Source organism: Heterodontus francisci, chromosome 44, assembly GCF_036365525.1.
Source record: "Heterodontus francisci isolate sHetFra1 chromosome 44, sHetFra1.hap1, whole genome shotgun sequence".
Lineage (NCBI taxonomy): Eukaryota > Metazoa > Chordata > Chondrichthyes > Heterodontiformes > Heterodontidae > Heterodontus > Heterodontus francisci.
Window position 1 is genome coordinate 14,886,497 of NC_090414.1, and position 18,184 is coordinate 14,904,680.

The 18,184-nt window shown below is 50.5% G+C and overlaps 1 protein-coding gene across 1 annotated transcript in view; it reads left to right on the forward strand.

Moving 5' to 3' along the window:
• The window catches only part of snx15 (sorting nexin 15), a 48,124-nt gene that overhangs the window by 8,871 nt on the left and 21,069 nt on the right, over positions 1–18,184 (forward strand). Inside the window, exons 4-7 of the mRNA XM_068021889.1 lie at positions 6,468–6,583; positions 10,206–10,434; positions 10,766–10,915; positions 11,797–12,099. Coding sequence (XP_067877990.1) covers positions 6,468–6,583; positions 10,206–10,434; positions 10,766–10,915; positions 11,797–12,099 — 798 coding nt within the window. The remainder of the gene's footprint in view (positions 1–6,467; positions 6,584–10,205; positions 10,435–10,765; positions 10,916–11,796; positions 12,100–18,184) is intronic.

An 18,184-nucleotide genomic window follows, 5' to 3' on the forward strand; every position in this document is an offset into this window, starting at 1 on the left:
GGGCTGTGGGGAGAGAGTGGGGCAGTGGGATTAGTTTGGGTTTGATACAGGGCTGTGGGGAGAGAGTGGGGCAGTGGGATTAGTTTGGGTTTGATACAGGGCTGTGGGGAGAGAGTGGGGCAGTGGGATTAGTTTGGGTTTGATACAGGGCTGTGGGGAGAGAGTGGGGCAGTGGGATTAGTTTGGGTTTGATACAGGGCTGTGGGGAGAGAGTGGGGCAGTGGGATTAGTTTGGGTTTGATACAGGGCTGTGGGGAGAGAGTGGGGCAGTGGGATTAGTTTGGGTTTGATACAGGGCTGTGGGGAGAGAGTGGGGCAGTGGGATTAGTTTGGGTTTGATACAGGGCTGTGGGGAGAGAGTGGGGCAGTGGGATTAGTTTGGGTTTGATACAGGGTTGTGGGGAGAGAGTGGGGCAGTGGGATTAGTTTGGGATTGATACAGGGCTGTGGGGAGAGAGTGGGGCAGTGGGATTAGTTTGGGTTTGATACAGGGCTGTGGGGAGAGAGTGGGGCAGTGGGATTAGTTTGGGTTTGATACAGGGTTGTGGGGAGAGAGTGGGGCAGTGGGATTAGTTTGGGATTGATACAGGGCTGTGGGGAGAGAGTGGGGCAGTGGGATTAGTTTGGGTTTGATACTGGGCTGTGGGGAGAGAGTGGGGCAGTGGGATTAATTTGGGATTGATACAGGGCGATGGGGAGAGAGTGGGGCAGTGGGATTAGTTTGGGTTTGATACAGGGCTGTGGGGAGAGAGTGGGGCAGTGGGATTAGTTTGGGTTTGATCCAGGGCTATGGGGAGAGTGCAGGGCCGTGGGTTTAGTTTGGGTTTGATACAGGGCTGTGGGGAGAGAGTGGGGCAGTGGGATTAGTTTGGGATTGATACAGGGCTATGAGAGAGTGGGGCAGTGGGATTAGTTTGGGTTTGATCCAGGGCTATGGGGAGAGTGCAGGGCCGTGGGTTTAGTTTGGGTTTGATACAGGGCTGTGGGGAGAGAGTGGGGCAGTGGGATTAGTTTGGGATTGATACAGGGCTGTGGGGAGAGAGTGGGGCCGTGGGTTTAGTTTGGGTTTGATACAGGGCTGTGGGGAGAGAGTGGGGCAGTGGGATTAGTTTGGGTTTGATACAGGGCTGTGGGGAGAGAGTGGGGCAGTGGGATTAGTTTGGGATTGATACAGGGCCATGGAAAGAGAGTGGGGCAGTGGGATTAGTTTGGGTTTGATACAGGGTAGTGGGGAGAGAGTGGGGCAGTGGGATTAGTTTGGGTTTGATACAGGGTTGTGGGGAGAGAGTGGGGCAGTGGGATTAGTTTGGGTTTGATACAAGGTTGTGGGGAGAGAGTGGGGCAGTGGGATTAATTTGGGATTGATACAGGGCCATGGAAGGAGAGTGGGGCAGTGGGATTAGTTTGGGTTTGATACAGGGCTATGAGGAAAGAACGGGGCAGTGGGATTAGTTTGGGTTTGATACAGGGTTGTGAGGAGAGAGTGGGGCAGTGGGATTAGTTTGGGATTGATACAGGGCTGTGGGGAGAGAGCTGGGCAGTGGGATTAGTTTTGGGATTGATACAGGGCTGTGGGGAGAGAGTGGGGCAGTGGGATTAGTTTGGGATTGATACAGGGCTGTGGGGAGAGAGTGGGGCAGTGGGATTAGTTTGGGTTTGATACAGGGCTGTGGGGAGAGAGTGGGGCAGTGGGATTAATTTGGGATTGATACAGGGCGATGGGGAGAGTGTGGGGCAGTGGGATTAGTTTGGGTTTGATACAGGGCTGTGGGGAGAGAGTGGGGCAGTGGGATTAGTTTGGGTTTGATACAGGGCTGTGGGGAGAGAGTGGGGCAGTGGGATTAATTTGGGATTGATACAGGGCGATGGGGAGAGAGTGGGGCAGTGGGATTAGTTTGGGTTTGATACAGGGCTGTGGGGAGAGAGTGGGGCAGTGGGATTAGTTTGGGTTTGATACAGGGCTGTGGGGAGAGAGTGGGGCAGTGGGATTAGTTTGGGTTTGATACAGGGCTGTGGGGAGAGAGTGTGGCAGTGGGATTAGTTTGGGTTAGATACAGGGCTGTGGGGAGAGAGTGGGGCAGTGGGATTAGTTTGGGTTTGATACAGGGCTGTGGGGAGAGAGTGGGGCAGTGGGATTAGTTTGGGTTTGATCCAGGGCTATGAGAGAGTGGGGCAGTGGGATTAGTTTGGGTTTGATACAGGGCTATGGGGAGAGTGCAGGGCCGTGGGTTTTGTTTGGGTTTGATACAGGGCTGTGGGGAGAGAGTGGGGCAGTGGGATTAGTTTGGGTTTGATCCAGGGCTATGAGAGAGTGGGGCAGTGGGATTAGTTTGGGTTTGATACAGGGCTATGGGGAGAGTGCAGGGCCGTGGGTTTTGTTTGGGTTTGATACAGGGCTGTGGGGAGAGAGTGGGGCAGTGGGATTAGTTTGGGTTTGATACAGGGCTGTGGGGAGAGAGTGGGGCAGTGGGATTAATTTGGGATTGATACAGGGCCATGGAAAGAGAGTGGGGCAGTGGGATTAGTTTGGCTTTGATACAGGGTTGTGGGGAGAGAGTGGGGCAGTGGGATTAGTTTGGGATTGATACAGGGCCATGGAAAGAGAGTGGGGCAGTGGGATTAGTTTGGGTTTGATACAGGGTTGTGGGGAGAGAGTGGGGCAGTGGGATTAGTTTGGGATTGATACAGGGCCATGGAAAGAGAGTGGGGCAGTGGGATTAGTTTGGGTTTGATACAAGGTTGTGGGGAGAGAGTGGGGCAGTGGGATTAATTTGGGATTGATACAGGGCTGTGGGGAGAGAGTGGGGCAGTGGGATTAGTTTGGGTTTGATACAGGGTTGTGAGGAGAGAGTGGGGCAGTGGGATTAGTTTGGGTTTGATACAGGGCTGTGGGGAGAGAGTGGGGCAGTGGGATTAGTTTGGGTTTGATACAGGGTTGTGAGGAGAGAGTGGGGCAGTGGGATTAGTTTGGGATTGATACAGGGCTGTGGGGAGAGAGTGGGGCAGTGGGATTAGTTTGGGATTGATACAGGGCTGTGGGGAGAGAGTGGGGCAGTGGGATTAGTTTGGGATTGATACAGGGTTGTGAGGAGAGAGTGGGGCAGTGGGATTAGTTTGGGATTGATACAGGGCTGTGGGGAGAGAGTGGGGCAGTGGGATTAGTTTGGGATTGATACAGGGCTGTGGGGAGAGAGTGGGGCAGTGGGATTAGTTTGGGATTGATACAGGGCTGTGGGGAGAGAGTGGGGCAGTGGGATTAATTTGGGTTTGATACAGGGCTGTGGGGAGAGAGTGGGGCAGTGGGATTAGTTTGGGATTGATACAGGGCTGTGGGGAGAGAGTGGGGCAGTGGGATTAGTTTGGGATTGATACAGGGCTGTGGGGAGAGAGTGGGGCAGTGGGATTAGTTTGGGATTGATACAGGGCTGTGGGGAGAGAGTGGGGCAGTGGGATTAGTTTGGGATTGATACAGGGCTGTGGGGAGAGAGTGGGGCAGTGGGATTAATTTGGGTTTGATACAGGGTTGTGGGGAGAGAGTGGGGCAGTGGGATTAGTTTGGGATTGATACAGGGCTGTGGGGAGAGAGTGGGGCAGTGGGATTAGTTTGGGATTGATACAGGGCTGTGGGGAGAGAGTGGGGCAGTGGGATTAGTTTGGGTTTGATACAGGGCTGTGGGGAGAGAGTGGGGCAGTGGGATTAATTTGGGATTGATACAGGGCGATGGGGAGAGTGTGGGGCAGTGGGATTAGTTTGGGTTTGATACAGGGCTGTGGGGAGAGAGTGGGGCAGTGGGATTAGTTTGGGTTTGATACAGGGCTGTGGGGAGAGAGTGGGGCAGTGGGATTAATTTGGGATTGATACAGGGCGATGGGGAGAGAGTGGGGCAGTGGGATTAGTTTGGGTTTGATACAGGGCTGTGGGGAGAGAGTGGGGCAGTGGGATTAGTTTGGGTTTGATACAGGGCTGTGGGGAGAGAGTGGGGCAGTGGGATTAGTTTGGGTTTGATACAGGGCTGTGGGGAGAGAGTGTGGCAGTGGGATTAGTTTGGGTTAGATACAGGGCTGTGGGGAGAGAGTGGGGCAGTGGGATTAGTTTGGGTTTGATACAGGGCTGTGGGGAGAGAGTGGGGCAGTGGGATTAGTTTGGGTTTGATCCAGGGCTATGAGAGAGTGGGGCAGTGGGATTAGTTTGGGTTTGATACAGGGCTATGGGGAGAGTGCAGGGCCGTGGGTTTTGTTTGGGTTTGATACAGGGCTGTGGGGAGAGAGTGGGGCAGTGGGATTAGTTTGGGTTTGATCCAGGGCTATGAGAGAGTGGGGCAGTGGGATTAGTTTGGGTTTGATACAGGGCTATGGGGAGAGTGCAGGGCCGTGGGTTTTGTTTGGGTTTGATACAGGGCTGTGGGGAGAGAGTGGGGCAGTGGGATTAGTTTGGGTTTGATACAGGGCTGTGGGGAGAGAGTGGGGCAGTGGGATTAATTTGGGATTGATACAGGGCCATGGAAAGAGAGTGGGGCAGTGGGATTAGTTTGGCTTTGATACAGGGTTGTGGGGAGAGAGTGGGGCAGTGGGATTAGTTTGGGATTGATACAGGGCCATGGAAAGAGAGTGGGGCAGTGGGATTAGTTTGGGTTTGATACAGGGTTGTGGGGAGAGAGTGGGGCAGTGGGATTAGTTTGGGATTGATACAGGGCCATGGAAAGAGAGTGGGGCAGTGGGATTAGTTTGGGTTTGATACAAGGTTGTGGGGAGAGAGTGGGGCAGTGGGATTAATTTGGGATTGATACAGGGCTGTGGGGAGAGAGTGGGGCAGTGGGATTAGTTTGGGTTTGATACAGGGTTGTGAGGAGAGAGTGGGGCAGTGGGATTAGTTTGGGTTTGATACAGGGCTGTGGGGAGAGAGTGGGGCAGTGGGATTAGTTTGGGTTTGATACAGGGTTGTGAGGAGAGAGTGGGGCAGTGGGATTAGTTTGGGATTGATACAGGGCTGTGGGGAGAGAGTGGGGCAGTGGGATTAGTTTGGGATTGATACAGGGCTGTGGGGAGAGAGTGGGGCAGTGGGATTAGTTTGGGATTGATACAGGGTTGTGAGGAGAGAGTGGGGCAGTGGGATTAGTTTGGGATTGATACAGGGCTGTGGGGAGAGAGTGGGGCAGTGGGATTAGTTTGGGATTGATACAGGGCTGTGGGGAGAGAGTGGGGCAGTGGGATTAGTTTGGGATTGATACAGGGCTGTGGGGAGAGAGTGGGGCAGTGGGATTAATTTGGGTTTGATACAGGGCTGTGGGGAGAGAGTGGGGCAGTGGGATTAGTTTGGGATTGATACAGGGCTGTGGGGAGAGAGTGGGGCAGTGGGATTAGTTTGGGATTGATACAGGGCTGTGGGGAGAGAGTGGGGCAGTGGGATTAGTTTGGGATTGATACAGGGCTGTGGGGAGAGAGTGGGGCAGTGGGATTAGTTTGGGATTGATACAGGGCTGTGGGGAGAGAGTGGGGCAGTGGGATTAATTTGGGTTTGATACAGGGTTGTGGGGAGAGAGTGGGGCAGTGGGATTAGTTTGGGATTGATACAGGGCTGTGGGGAGAGAGTGGGGCAGTGGGATTAGTTTGGGATTGATACAGGGCTGTGGGGAGAGAGTGGGGCAGTGGGATTAGTTTGGGATTGATACAGGGCTATGAGAGAGTGGGGCAGTGGGATTAGTTTGGGTTTGATACAGGGCTATGGGGAGAGTGCAGGGCCGTGGGTTTAGTTTGGGTTTGATGCAGGGCTGTGGGGAGAGAGTGGGGCAGTGGTATTAGTTTGGGATTGATACAGGGCTATGAGAGAGTGGGGCAGTGGGATTAGTTTGGGTTTGATACAGGGCTGTGGGGAGAGAGTGGGGCAGTGGGATTAGTTTGGGTTTGATACAGGGCTGTGGGGAGAGAGTGGGGCAGTGGGATTAGTTTGGGTTTGATACAGGGATATGGGGAGGGGGTGGGGCAGTGGGATTAGTTTTGGATTCCCTCGAGGTACATATAGATGGAAGTCGTCCATTCAGCCTCACCAACCTTTTCCCTCATTCAGTCAGATCATGGTTGATCTGTCCCTCAACTCCATTTAGCGGCTTTCCCTCCTTATTCTTTGATACCTTTGTCCAGCCAAAATCTCTCGCTCTTTTCAAAGTTCCAATTATCCCCACAGCTTTATTGGGGAAGAGAGTTCCAGATTTCCACAACCCTTTGTGTAGTTAATAAAAGTGCTTCTCAACACCTGAACAGCCTAGCTCTAATTTTAAGGTTCTGCCCCCTTGTTCTGGGTTCCCCCCCGCCCCCCAACCAGAGGCAATAGTTTCTCTGTATCGACACTATCGATTCCCTCTGTGATGTTGAACACAGGAGCGACGGGTGTCTGGATCAGTGTTCACTGTGCTCAGATCCTGGCTGTAGATCCGCTGTTAACTGCAAACTCTCTGTGCTCGGTGTTTCAGGGCGTTTCGACGAGGCCGTCATTGAAGAGAGACGTCGCTGTGCGGAGGAGATGCTACAATTCACGGTTGACATCCCCGCTTTGTACAACAGCCCGCAGCTGAAAGACTTCTTCAAGGTGCGTGCCTGTTGGCGGTGCCGTGCTGGGTGAAGGTGCCCGCTCTCACGTCGGGTGCAGGTTCCCCTCCCCCACCGGGCACCTTCCCCCAAGTAACCGCTCTCCGGCTCTGAAAGGCCACAGGGCTGGAGTCCTGAGCCCCCTAATTTGAGCCCGTCAGCAGGTTCAGGAGCCCGCAGGGAAAATCCAGCCCAGCATAAGGAGCCATTCGGCCCACTGTGCCTGCGCCAGCCCTGGGAAAGAGCAGTCATGCTTTAGCCCCACCTCCCACTTTTTGTCTGTAACCCTGTACGTTCCTCATCCCTCGAGCACACGTCCAACTCCCTTTGAAAATCATTTATGAAATCAGCTTCCGTTGCCTTTTCAGTTTGAGAGTTCCACATCCTGACAACTCTTTGAGTGAAAACATTTCTGCTCATCTCCCTGTAGATCTTTTGCCAATGATTTTAAATCTCTGACCTCCGGTTACTGACCCACTCGCCCGACGGAATAGTTTCCCCCTCGCCCCTCTCTCAAAACCTCTCGCCGTCTTGTAAACCTCTATTCGGTCACCTCTTCACCTCTGTATCCTTTCTAAGCCCTTTGCATCTTTTCTGAAGTGTGGAGACCAGAATTGTCCACAGTACTCAGGCTGAGGCCTAACCAGAGATTTAGATTCTAGCGATGATCTCTCTGCTTTTATATTCCATTTCTCTATTTATAAACTCAAGTTTTTTTTTTTTAATAACCTTATTAATGTACCCCTGGCACCCTCAGAGTTATGCTGTTTATAGTATACTGCCTCGCCGTTTCACCAGAGGGGTCATTGGCGTCCTGTCGATAACGTTTATGCGCCTGAGGTGTTCCTACCTTTCGCGGTTTGTCACAGGCCTGATGGATCTGTATGCTATTTCCCCATGTCTGGCCGACGAGCTCCCTCAGCAGCGTGTGAATACACTGAGCCGTGTGTGGCCTCACTGGATCCTGCTGTCCCGGGAATGGATGACGCAGAGGTCGTGCCTTTTGCCCACAAGCGAACGAGCGTACCCCTGCTTTGCCTGATGCCCAACGCTCGCACACCTCCCTGCCAGCCGGCCATCAGGAGCTGAAACTGGCGACCCATCTGGGAAGCTCTCCGCTGAACATTACAAATCAGGGGTAGGCCATTCGGCCCCTCGAGCCTGCTCCACTATTTGATGAGATCCTGGCTGATCTGAATGTGGTCTCAACCCCACTTTCCTCTTTGCCCCCCATAACCCTCGACTCCCTTGTCTGTAAAAAAAAAAAAAAATCTGTCTAACTCAGCCTTGAATATATTCAATGACCCAGCCTCCACTGCTCTCTGGGGAAGAGAATTCCAAAAATTAACAACCCTCTGAGAAAAAACATTTCTCCTCATCTGTCTTAAATGGGAGACCCCTTATTTTTAAACCGTGTCCCCTAGTTCTAGTGTCTACCATGAGGGGAAACATCCTCTCAACATCTACACTGTAAAGTCCCCTCAGGATCTTAAATGTTTCAATAAGATCACCTCTCATTCTTCTAAACTCCAGTGGATACAGGCCTAACTTGTTCAACCTTTCCTCCCCTTCATCCCGGGAATCGGTTGCATGAACCTTCTCTGAACTCCTAATGCAATGATATCCTTCCTTAAATGAGGAGACCAAGACTTTACACAGTACTCCAGACCTTGTACAGCTGTAGCAAAACCTCCCTACCTTTATGTTCTATTCCCCTTGCAATTAAATATCATCCTGTCTATACACATTTGTAGACTCTTTATGCCTTCTTGACAACTTACCTTCCTGCCTTTCTTTGTGTCACCTGCACATTTAGCTACCATACCTTCGGTCCCTGCATCCAATTCATTGATATAAATTGTAAATAGTTGAGGCCCCAGCACTGATCCCTGTGGAACTCCACTAGTTACATCCTGCCAACCGAAAATGCCCCATTTACCCCCACTCTCTGCTTCCTGTTAGCTAACCAATCCTCTATCCATGCTAATATCTTAACCCCCGACACCACGGGCCACCTTATCAAATGCCTTCTGGAAATCCAAATACGCTACATCTGTAGGTTCCCCTTTATCCATGTTGTTTGTTACTTCCTCAAAGAACTCTAATAAATTAGTCAAACACGATTTCCTTTCACAAAACCATGTTGGCTCTGCCTGATTGTATTATGAACTTCTAAATGTCCTGCTATTACCTACTTAATAATGGATTCTAGCATTTTCCCTATGACAGATGTTAGGCTAACTGGCGCATAGTTTCCCACTTTGTCTGCCTCCTTTCTTGAATAGCTATTAGCTATTTTCCAATCTGCTGGGACCTTTCCAGAATCCGGGGAATTTTGGAAGATCACAAGTAATGCATCCACTATCTCTGCAGACTCCAGGATGCAGACCATCATTGCCTGAGGACTTGTCGGCCTTTAGCTCGAATAGTTTTCCCAGTATCTTTTCCCTGGTGATTGTGATTGTTTTGTTCTTCCCTCCCTTTTTTCGGTCTTTTGGCAGTGAAGACCGGCACAAAATATCGGCTCAAAGCTTCTGCCATTTCCTTGAGGTCAGCTGGCATAGGCACAGTCTTGGGCCCACTCTGTACCAAAGTGGGAGCTGCATTTACCCTCTGCTGTGATAGTAACACGGCTCTCCTCAGTTTTCTAAAATTCCTTTACAGACAAAAAAAACAGCCTGCCTTTATATAGCACCTTTAACATAGTAAAACGTCCCGAAGTGCTTCACAGGAGCATAAAGCAATAAAATTTGACCCCGAGCCATATAAGGAGATACTCAGACTGGTGACCAAAAACTCGGTCAAAGAGGTCGGTTTTGAGGAGCGCCTTAAAAGGAGGAGAGAGAAAGGCGGAGAGGTTTAGGGAGGGAATTCCAGAGCTTAGGGCCCCAGGCAGCTGAAGGCACGGCCGCGGAGCGATGGGAATCGGAGATGGATGAAAGGCCCAACTTGGAGGAGCACAGAGATGTCGGAAGGTTGTAGGACGGAAGGAGGCCCTCCGCCCTGATCATGCGTGAAGCATTTCTAATCAGGCTCAGGGAACCCTGGGGCTATCAGCATCAAAGTTGTATTGTTTATACCCCGAGAGAATCTATCAATCTATATTAAAAATCTTGTGTCAGCGTGTACTTCGCTGGTATAAATTCCCAATTCCAGGTTTCCAATAGAAATATCTGATGTAAACGTGTCACGCTGTAATTTCCCTTCTAACTGGGGGCCCTGCAGCACCACCACAGGCCGGAGGCTGTAATTACGTCTATGGTTCTATCTTAGATCAAAGAGTATTGGTGAAGTGACAACAAGCTTGCAGACTGCACATGGAAAGGAGGACGGAGCAGGTTGTGGAGTCCTAGATTTCTACAGCACCTTTCGTTACTTTGAGATGTCCCAAAGCTCTTTATAGCCAATGAAGTGTAGTCACTGTTGTAATGTAGGAAATGTGGCAGCCAATTTACGCACAGCGAGCTCCCACTAACGGCGATAAGGTAGTGACCAGATAATCAGTTTTTAGCTGTTGGTCGAGGGCAGACGGGGCCTCAGTTTAACATTGCATCCGAAAGACGACACCTCCAACAATGCAGTGCTTTGACATTAACTGCTGCTGCTGTCTCCTGTTGCTCCAGGATGGCGAGGTGTTCCGGCCACTGGAATTCACTGCTCCCCAGGATGCACCGTCCCTCCCGGCCCCGCTCATCCCCCTGCCGTCAGGAGACGGGGAGACACCGAGGCTGTCGCTGCTGTGGCCGGAGTCTGGAGGATTGTCCGAGCCCCTGACCAGGAGCGAGGTGGACGGAGGAGAGGCTGCCGACGCACTCGCACAGACTCCGCCTCAGCACATCCATGGGACTCAGGGTAAAGACTTTGTGACTGGACCTTGTGTTACAGCCTTTCGCTGGGGTGCAGCTGGGATTGGGGTGCGCACAGGGTGTGACTGAGATTGAGGGGAGTGAGGGGGGTGGGGGGATGGGATTGTGTGTGGGGGAGTAGGTTTTTGTAGGTCGTGTGGTGAAAACTGCCAGAAGTCGATTGGACCAGCGCTGGCAACCCGAACAGTCTGAACTGTGGGCCATGTGTCGTGTAGGATTGACCTTGTTTGCAGCCTGGGAGTCTCGGAATTGTGTCTCCGGTGTATCGTTCTTTACCTGCTGCAGTGCTGAAAGGATTCCATCTCTTGTCTTGGCAGATGAACTGGATCCTGGGCAGAAGAAAGAGGAAGAAACAAGCTCACTGTGCGACTCTGGGACTGAGGAAGAAGAGGACGAGACCAGGCTGCAGACCGGGTCCCCTCTGTCGGACAACGAGCTGGCGTTGTTTGACCCATGTGCCAAGGAAGGTGGGTCAGGGCAGGCCATCCCGCATCGCCCTGCAGAGTCTCACAAGTGCTCCTCAGCGGATTGACAGCCCTGTCACCCAGGGGTGCTGTGGGAGGGAGCAAGGACCCCGGTATTGGAACAAACCTGAACCCAGATTAAATTGATTGTGACACCAGAGCTTCACTGGTCTTTGTGCCAGGACAGGTACAGCACGGGGTTAGATACAGAGTAAAGCTCCCACTACACTGCGGCAGTGACACTTCCATTTCCCATACTAGTGACCCTTGTGCTCCTACAATGGGTTTCGTTTGAGGGTTCCCAGCTGTTGCCACAATGATAGTAAGGATTGGCGGCAACTTATGCCACGTCAGGATGAGTTAGGGGCAGTGATGTTTCTGCGGTGCGGCTTCGCGTTCTCCGCGCTGGAGGCCGCAGGCTGGGCGGGGCTGTTGGAATAATCTCGGGTTGCTCAAGCCTGCCCTGCCAACCCGGCATCCCCCCCAGCCACGGTGCGGTGGAGGGACTGGACGTTGAGTCCAGTTGCAGAGCCAAGCGAGCTTTCTCGTTCCTGGACAGGGCGCCAAGTTTCTTGAGTGTGGCGGCTGCACCCGTCTAGTCTTGTGATGAATCCGTCAGGCTACTTATAGATGATGGAGGAGGCTTGAGGGCTAATGAGCTGAGATATTTGCAGTGGAGTGCCCAACCTCCAGGCTACTCTTGTCGCCTCAGTGTTGATGTGCCTGGCCCAGTGGAGCTTCTGGTTAATACAGGAAACAAGGAGGAAATGTGGGAGGCTAAACCTCCCTTCTTTCGCACTCAGTAAATAGAATTCTAAGATTCACATTGTTCCCTTTTGTGAGTCTGATAGGTTGAGGGAAAGCCATTGTTGTTTGTGTTGCAGACCCCTTACCTGACCCTAACCAACAGAGCAACGTCCTGGCACTGATCGTCCCCCAGGCCGGGACACACCCCAACGAGGAACAGCCCGAGGACTTGGAGAGGCGGCTGCTGCATTTGAGGGTGCCACCAGACAACGGACAGCCGGCCGCGGGGCCAGCAGTCGACGGGCTAGACGGCGCCGAGTACCTGAGTGTGGCGGCCGAGTGCATCAAAGAGGCGCTGGAGCGAGAAGCCACCCAGGAATACGGAATCGCGTTTAATTGCTATCGGAAGGGAGTGGACATTCTGCTGAAAGGGGTACAAGGTAGGTGGTGAATCTGCTTCCACGACAAACAGTAGTATGTTGCCAAGACTTCCTTTACATGTTAACAATCACTGGTCCTTCCCGCTCATCCCACACAATCCTGATACCTCCCACTTCACATTATATACATTCCCCAAACCCGCCTCGATCTCCCGGAAGAGGCGAAAAGCCGGGTTAGAAACTCAGTTCATTTTGTCCGGTGGGCGGGGAAGCAAGCAACGTCTGGGAATTTCCTCTCCAATATCCTGCCAAACCCCCACCCCGCTCCCCAGCTATCAAAACTCGTGTCAGAAATCACTCTGGGCCTGAATTGACTGCAAACAGTAACAGTAATATCAGCGAGACGGTTTCCAGCGCTCGGACCAGCAGCCTGGGAAGGAAGGGAGGGCAAAAGCACAGGGCTACGTTGATGGTGTACGCTCGAGTTTATAAAAGGGATTGAGTGCGATGGGGAGGCAGGAAGAGAGGAGTTGGGAAAAATGAGTTAAAAGCCCTCAGGAACCCAGAGACAGTTGAAGGAGACGGCTATGCTTGAGATATCTGGGCAAACTGAAAATCATGTCTGTGCCGGCCATCAAACACCTATCTATTCTAATCCCATTTTCCAGCACTTGCCCCATAGCCTTGTATGCTATGGCATTTCAAGTGCTCATCTAAATACTTCTTCAATGTTGTGAGGGTTCCTGCCTCTACCACCTCTTCAGGCAGAGTTCCAGATTCCAACCACCCTCAGTGAAAAAAATTTTCCTCAAATCCCCTCTAAACTCCTGCCCCTTCCCTTAAATCTATGCCCCCTGGTTAATGACCCCTCTGCTAAGGGAAAAAGTTTCTTCCTATCTAACCTATCAATGCCCCTTCATAATTTTTTATACCTCAATCAGGTCCCCCCTCAACCTTCTCTGCTCTAAGGAAAACAACCCCAGCCTATCTAGTCTCTCTTCATAGCTGAAATGTTCCAGCCCAGGCAACATCCTGGTGAATCTCCTCTGCACCCTCTCCAGTGCAATCTCATCCTTCCTATAGTGTGGTGACCAGAACTGTACACAGTACTCTAGCTGTGGCCTAACTAGTGTTTTATACAGCTCCATCATAAACTCCCTGCTCTTATATTCTACGCCTGGGCTAATAAAGACAAGAACCCTATATGCCTTCTTAACCACCTTACCTACCTGTGCTGCTGCCTTCAGTGATCTATGGACAAGTACACCGAGGTCCCTCTGGACTTCCTAGGGTCCTACCATCCATTGTATATTCCCTTGCCTTGTTAGTCCTCCCAAAATGCATCACCTCAACTTCTCAGGATTAAATTCCATTTGCCACTGCTCCGCCCATCTTACCAGCCCATCTATATCATCCTGTAATCTAAGGCTTTCCTGTTCATTATTTACGACACCACCAATTTTCGTGTCATCTGCAAACTTACTGATCATATCTCTTGTATTCACGTCTAAATCATTAATGTACACTACAAACAGCAAGGGGCCCAGCACCGATCCCTGTGGTACACCACTGGTCAGAGGCTTCCAATCGCAAAAACAACCAAAGAATAAAGAACAGTACAGCACAGGAACAGGCCATTCGGCCCTCCAAGCCTGCGCCGATCTTGATGCCTGTCTAAACTAAAACCTTCTGCACTTCCAGGGTCCGTATCCCTCTATTCCCATCCTATTCATGTATTTGTCAAGATGTCTCTTAAACGTCGCTATCGTACCTGCTTCCACCACCTCCCCCGGCAACAAGTTCCAGGCACTCACCACCCTCTGTGTAAAGAACTTGCCTCACACATCCCCTCTAAACTTTGCCCCTCTCACCTTAAACCTATGTCCCCTAGTAACTGACTCTTCCACCCTGGGAAAAAGCTTCTGACTATCCACTCTGTCCATGCCGCTCATAACTTTGTAAACCTCTATCATGTCACCCCTCCACCTCCGACGTTCCAGTGAAAACAATCCAAGTTTATCCAACCTCTCCTCATAGCTAATGCCCTCCAGACCAGGCAACATCCTGGTAAACATCTTCTGTACCCTCTCCAAAGCCTCCACGTCCTTCTGGTAGTGTGGCGACCAGAATTGCACGCAATATTCTAAGTGTGGCCGAACTAAGGTTCTGTACAGCTGCAGCATGACTTGCCAATTTTTATACTCTATGCCCCGACCGATGAAGGCAAGACCGTATGCCTTCTTGACTACCTTATCCAATAATTTCCCTACCACTGACGTAAGGCTCACCGGCCTATAATTCCCTGGATTATCCTTGCTACCCTTCTTAAACAAAGGAACAACATTGGCTATTGTCCAGTCCTCTGGGACCTCACCTGTAGCCAATGAGGATGCAAAGATTTCTGTCAAGGCCCCAGCAATTTCTTCCCTTGCCTTCCTTAGTATTCTGGGGTAGATCCCATCAGGCCCTGGGGACTTATCTATCTTAATGCAAGACACCCAACACCACCTCCTTTTTGATAATGAGATGACTGAGACTATCTGCACTCCCTTCCCTAGACTCATCATCCACCAAGTCCTTCTGTTTGGTGAATACTGATGCAAAGTACTCATTTAGTACCTTGCCCATTTCCTCTGGCTCCACACATAGATTCCCTTCTCTGTCCTTGAGTGGGCCAACCCTTTCCCTTGTTACCCTCTTGCTCTTTATATATGTATAAAAAGCCTTGGGATTATCCTTAATCCTGTTTGCCAATGACTTTTCATGACCCCTTTTAGCCCTCCTGACTCCTTGCTTAAGTTCCTTTCTACTGTGTTTATATTCCTCAAGGGATTCGTCTGTTCCTAGCCTTCCAGCCCTTTCGAATGCTTCCTTTTTCTTTTTGACTAGGCTCACAATATCCCGCGTTATCCAACGTTCCCGAAACTTACCAAACTTATCCTTCTTCCTCACAGGAACATGCTGGTCCTGGATTCTAATCAACTGACATTTGAAAGACTCCCACATGTCAGATGTTGATTTACCCTCAAACAGCCGCCCCCCAATCTAAATTCTCAGTTCCTGCTAATATAATTAGCCTTCCCCCAATTTAGCAGCTTCATCCGAGGACTACTCTTATCCTTATTCACAAGTACCTTAAAACTTATGGAATTATGGTCACTGTTCCCGAAATGCTCCCCCACTGAAACTTCGACCACCTGGCCGGGCTCATTCCCCAATACCAGGTCCAGTACGGCCCCATCCCTAGTTGGACTATCTACATATTGTTTCAAGAAGCCCTCCTGGATGCTCCTTACAAATTCTGCCCCATCTAAGCCCCTAGCACTAAGTGAGTCCCAGTCAATATAGGAGAAGTTAAAATCACCCACCACTACAACCCTGTTACCTTTACATCTTTCCAAAATCTGTCTACATATCTGCTCCTCTACCTCCCGCTGGCTGTTGGGAGGCCTGTAGTAAACCCCAACATCGTGACTGCACCCTTCCAATTCCTGAGCTCCACCCATATTGCCTCGCTGCATGACCCATCCGAGGTGTCCTCCCGCAGTACAGCTGTGGTATTCTCCTTAACCAGTAATGCAACTCCCCCACCCCTTTTACATCCTCCTCTATCCCGCCTGAAGCTTCTAAATCCTGGAACATTTAGCTGCCAATCCTGTCCTTCCCTCAGCCAAGTCTCTGTAATAGCAACAACATCATATTTCCAAGTACTAATCCAAGCTCTAAGTTCATCTGCCTTACCTGTTATACTTCTCGCATTAAAACAAATGCACTTCAGACCACCAGTCCCGCTGTGCTCCGCAACATCTCCCTGCCTGCTCTTCCTCTTAGTCTTACTGGCCTTATTTACTAGTTCCCCCTCATTTATTTCACTTGCTGTCCTACTGCTCTGGTTCCCACCCCCCTGCCACACTAGTTTAAACCCTCCCGAGTGACGCTAGCAAACTTTGCAGCCAGGATATTTGTGCCCGTCCTTCTTGTACAGGTCCCATCTGTCCCTGAAGAGATCCCAATGGTCCAGATATCTGAAACCCTCCCTTCTACACCAGCTGTTCAGCCACGTGTTTAGCTGCACTATCTTCCTGTTTCTAGCCTCACTGGCACGTGGCACAGGGAGTAATCCCGAGATTACAACCCTAGAGGTCCTGTCTTTTAACTTTCTACCTAACTCCCTAAACTCATCCTGCAGGACCTCGTCACTCTTCCTGCCTATGTCATTGGTACCGATGTGTACCACAACGTCTGACTGTTCACCCACCCCCTTCAGAATGCCCCCTGTCCGTTCAGAGACATCCTTGACCCTGGCACCAGGGAGGCAACATACCACCCTGGAGTCTCTTTCACGTCCACAGAAGCTCCTATCTGTGCCCCTGACTATAGCGTCCCCTATAACTATTGCTCTTCTGCGCTTTGTCCCTCCCTGCTGAACAACAGTGCCAGCCATGGTGCCACTGCTCTGGCTGCTGTTGTTTTCCCCTGATAGGCCATCTCCCCCCCCCCAACAGTATCCAAAACGGTATACTTGTTAGAGAGGGGGATAGCCACAGGGGATTCCTGCACTGACTGCCTGCCCCTTCTAGCGGTCACCCATCTATCTGCCTGCACCTTGGGTGTAACCACTTCTCTAAAACTCCTGTCTATGACGCTCTCTGCCACCTGCATGCTCCTAAGTGCATCCAGTTGCCGCTCCAACCGATCCATGCGGTCTGTGAGGAGCTGCAACTGGGTACACTTCCTGCAGATGTAGTTGTCTGGAACGCTGGAAGCTTCACGGACCTCCCACATCTCACAGGTGAAGCACTACACCCCTCTAACTGACATTTCTAGCACTAATTAATAAATTAATTTAAGATAAATAAATACTTATTAAATCCTTACTAAATTGTTATAACTATACGGTCCCTAGTGCTAGATTCCTACTATAAATATTAAATGCTAACTAAATACAGTAATCTCCTCCCTCTGGTTTAGTTACTCTTATTAATTAGTTAATTAGGGTTTTAATCAATTTTTATCAATGTTTTATTTTCTTCAAGTAAAAAAAAATTCCCTACCAGCCAATCAGGTCACAGCTTTCCTGTGATGTCACTTTCAGTTTTTTTTTACCAGAGGTAAGTTTTTTATACTTACCGGTCCGGAACTCTGCCCTCCGAGTCTTCTCCCAGTCAGCTGTGCTCTCTGGGCTCTCCTCACTCTGAGGACAGGTAGGAAATGAAAGGAGCTCCTCGCTCCCTCCTTACCAAACTTCCTCAGTTACCAAACTTCCACTGTCGCACTCTATTGCAACCCAAGTCAGCACTGTACTTTTATACTGACTCACTCTAGCCCCCTGAAAACTGGTTTAAACCAATTCTCTAATTAACAAGGTGCAGCTGCAAGCAGAGACTGAGTGAACCCTGTTTAAAGCTGGTCCAAAACTTACCTTCCCCAACCCGAACAGCAATGTTAAGTTGATCTGCTAAATAAAAGACAGATTAGATTTAAGATAAAATTAACCCTTAATTATCCTCACTTCCCAAACTTCCACTGTAGCACTTTATTGCAACCCAAGTCAGCACTCCAGTGCAAAACCCTCGACCATTACCCTCTGCCTCCTGCCAGCGGGATGGTAGAGATTTGTATTCAGGAAGCTTGTCCTGGGTCAAATCCCTCCATGGTCTTGCCCCTGCCCATCTCTGCAATCTCTCCAGCTGCACAACCTTCCGAGATCTCTGTGCTCATCCAGAGGCTTGTGAATGTTTGGAATTCTCTACCCCACAGAGTATATTCAAGACAGAGGTCAATAGAATATTTGGACACTTCAGGGATTAAAGGGTATGGGCATTGGGTGGGAAAGTGAACTTTGAGTCAAAGATCAGCTGTGATCTTATTAAATGGCGGAGGGGGCTTAAGGGATCATGTGACCTCCTCCTATTTCTTATGTTCTCAATTCTGCCCTCTTGAGCATTCCTGATTTTAATCGCTCCACCATTGGTGGCCGAGCCTTCAGCTGCCTGGGGGGCCCTAAGCTCTGGAATTCCCTCCTTAAACCTCTCCACCTCTCTCTCTCTCCTCCTTTAAGACGCTCCTTAAAAACCGACCTCTTTGACCGAGCTTTTGGTCGCCTGTCCCTAATATCTCCTTATGTGGCTCGGGGACAAATTTT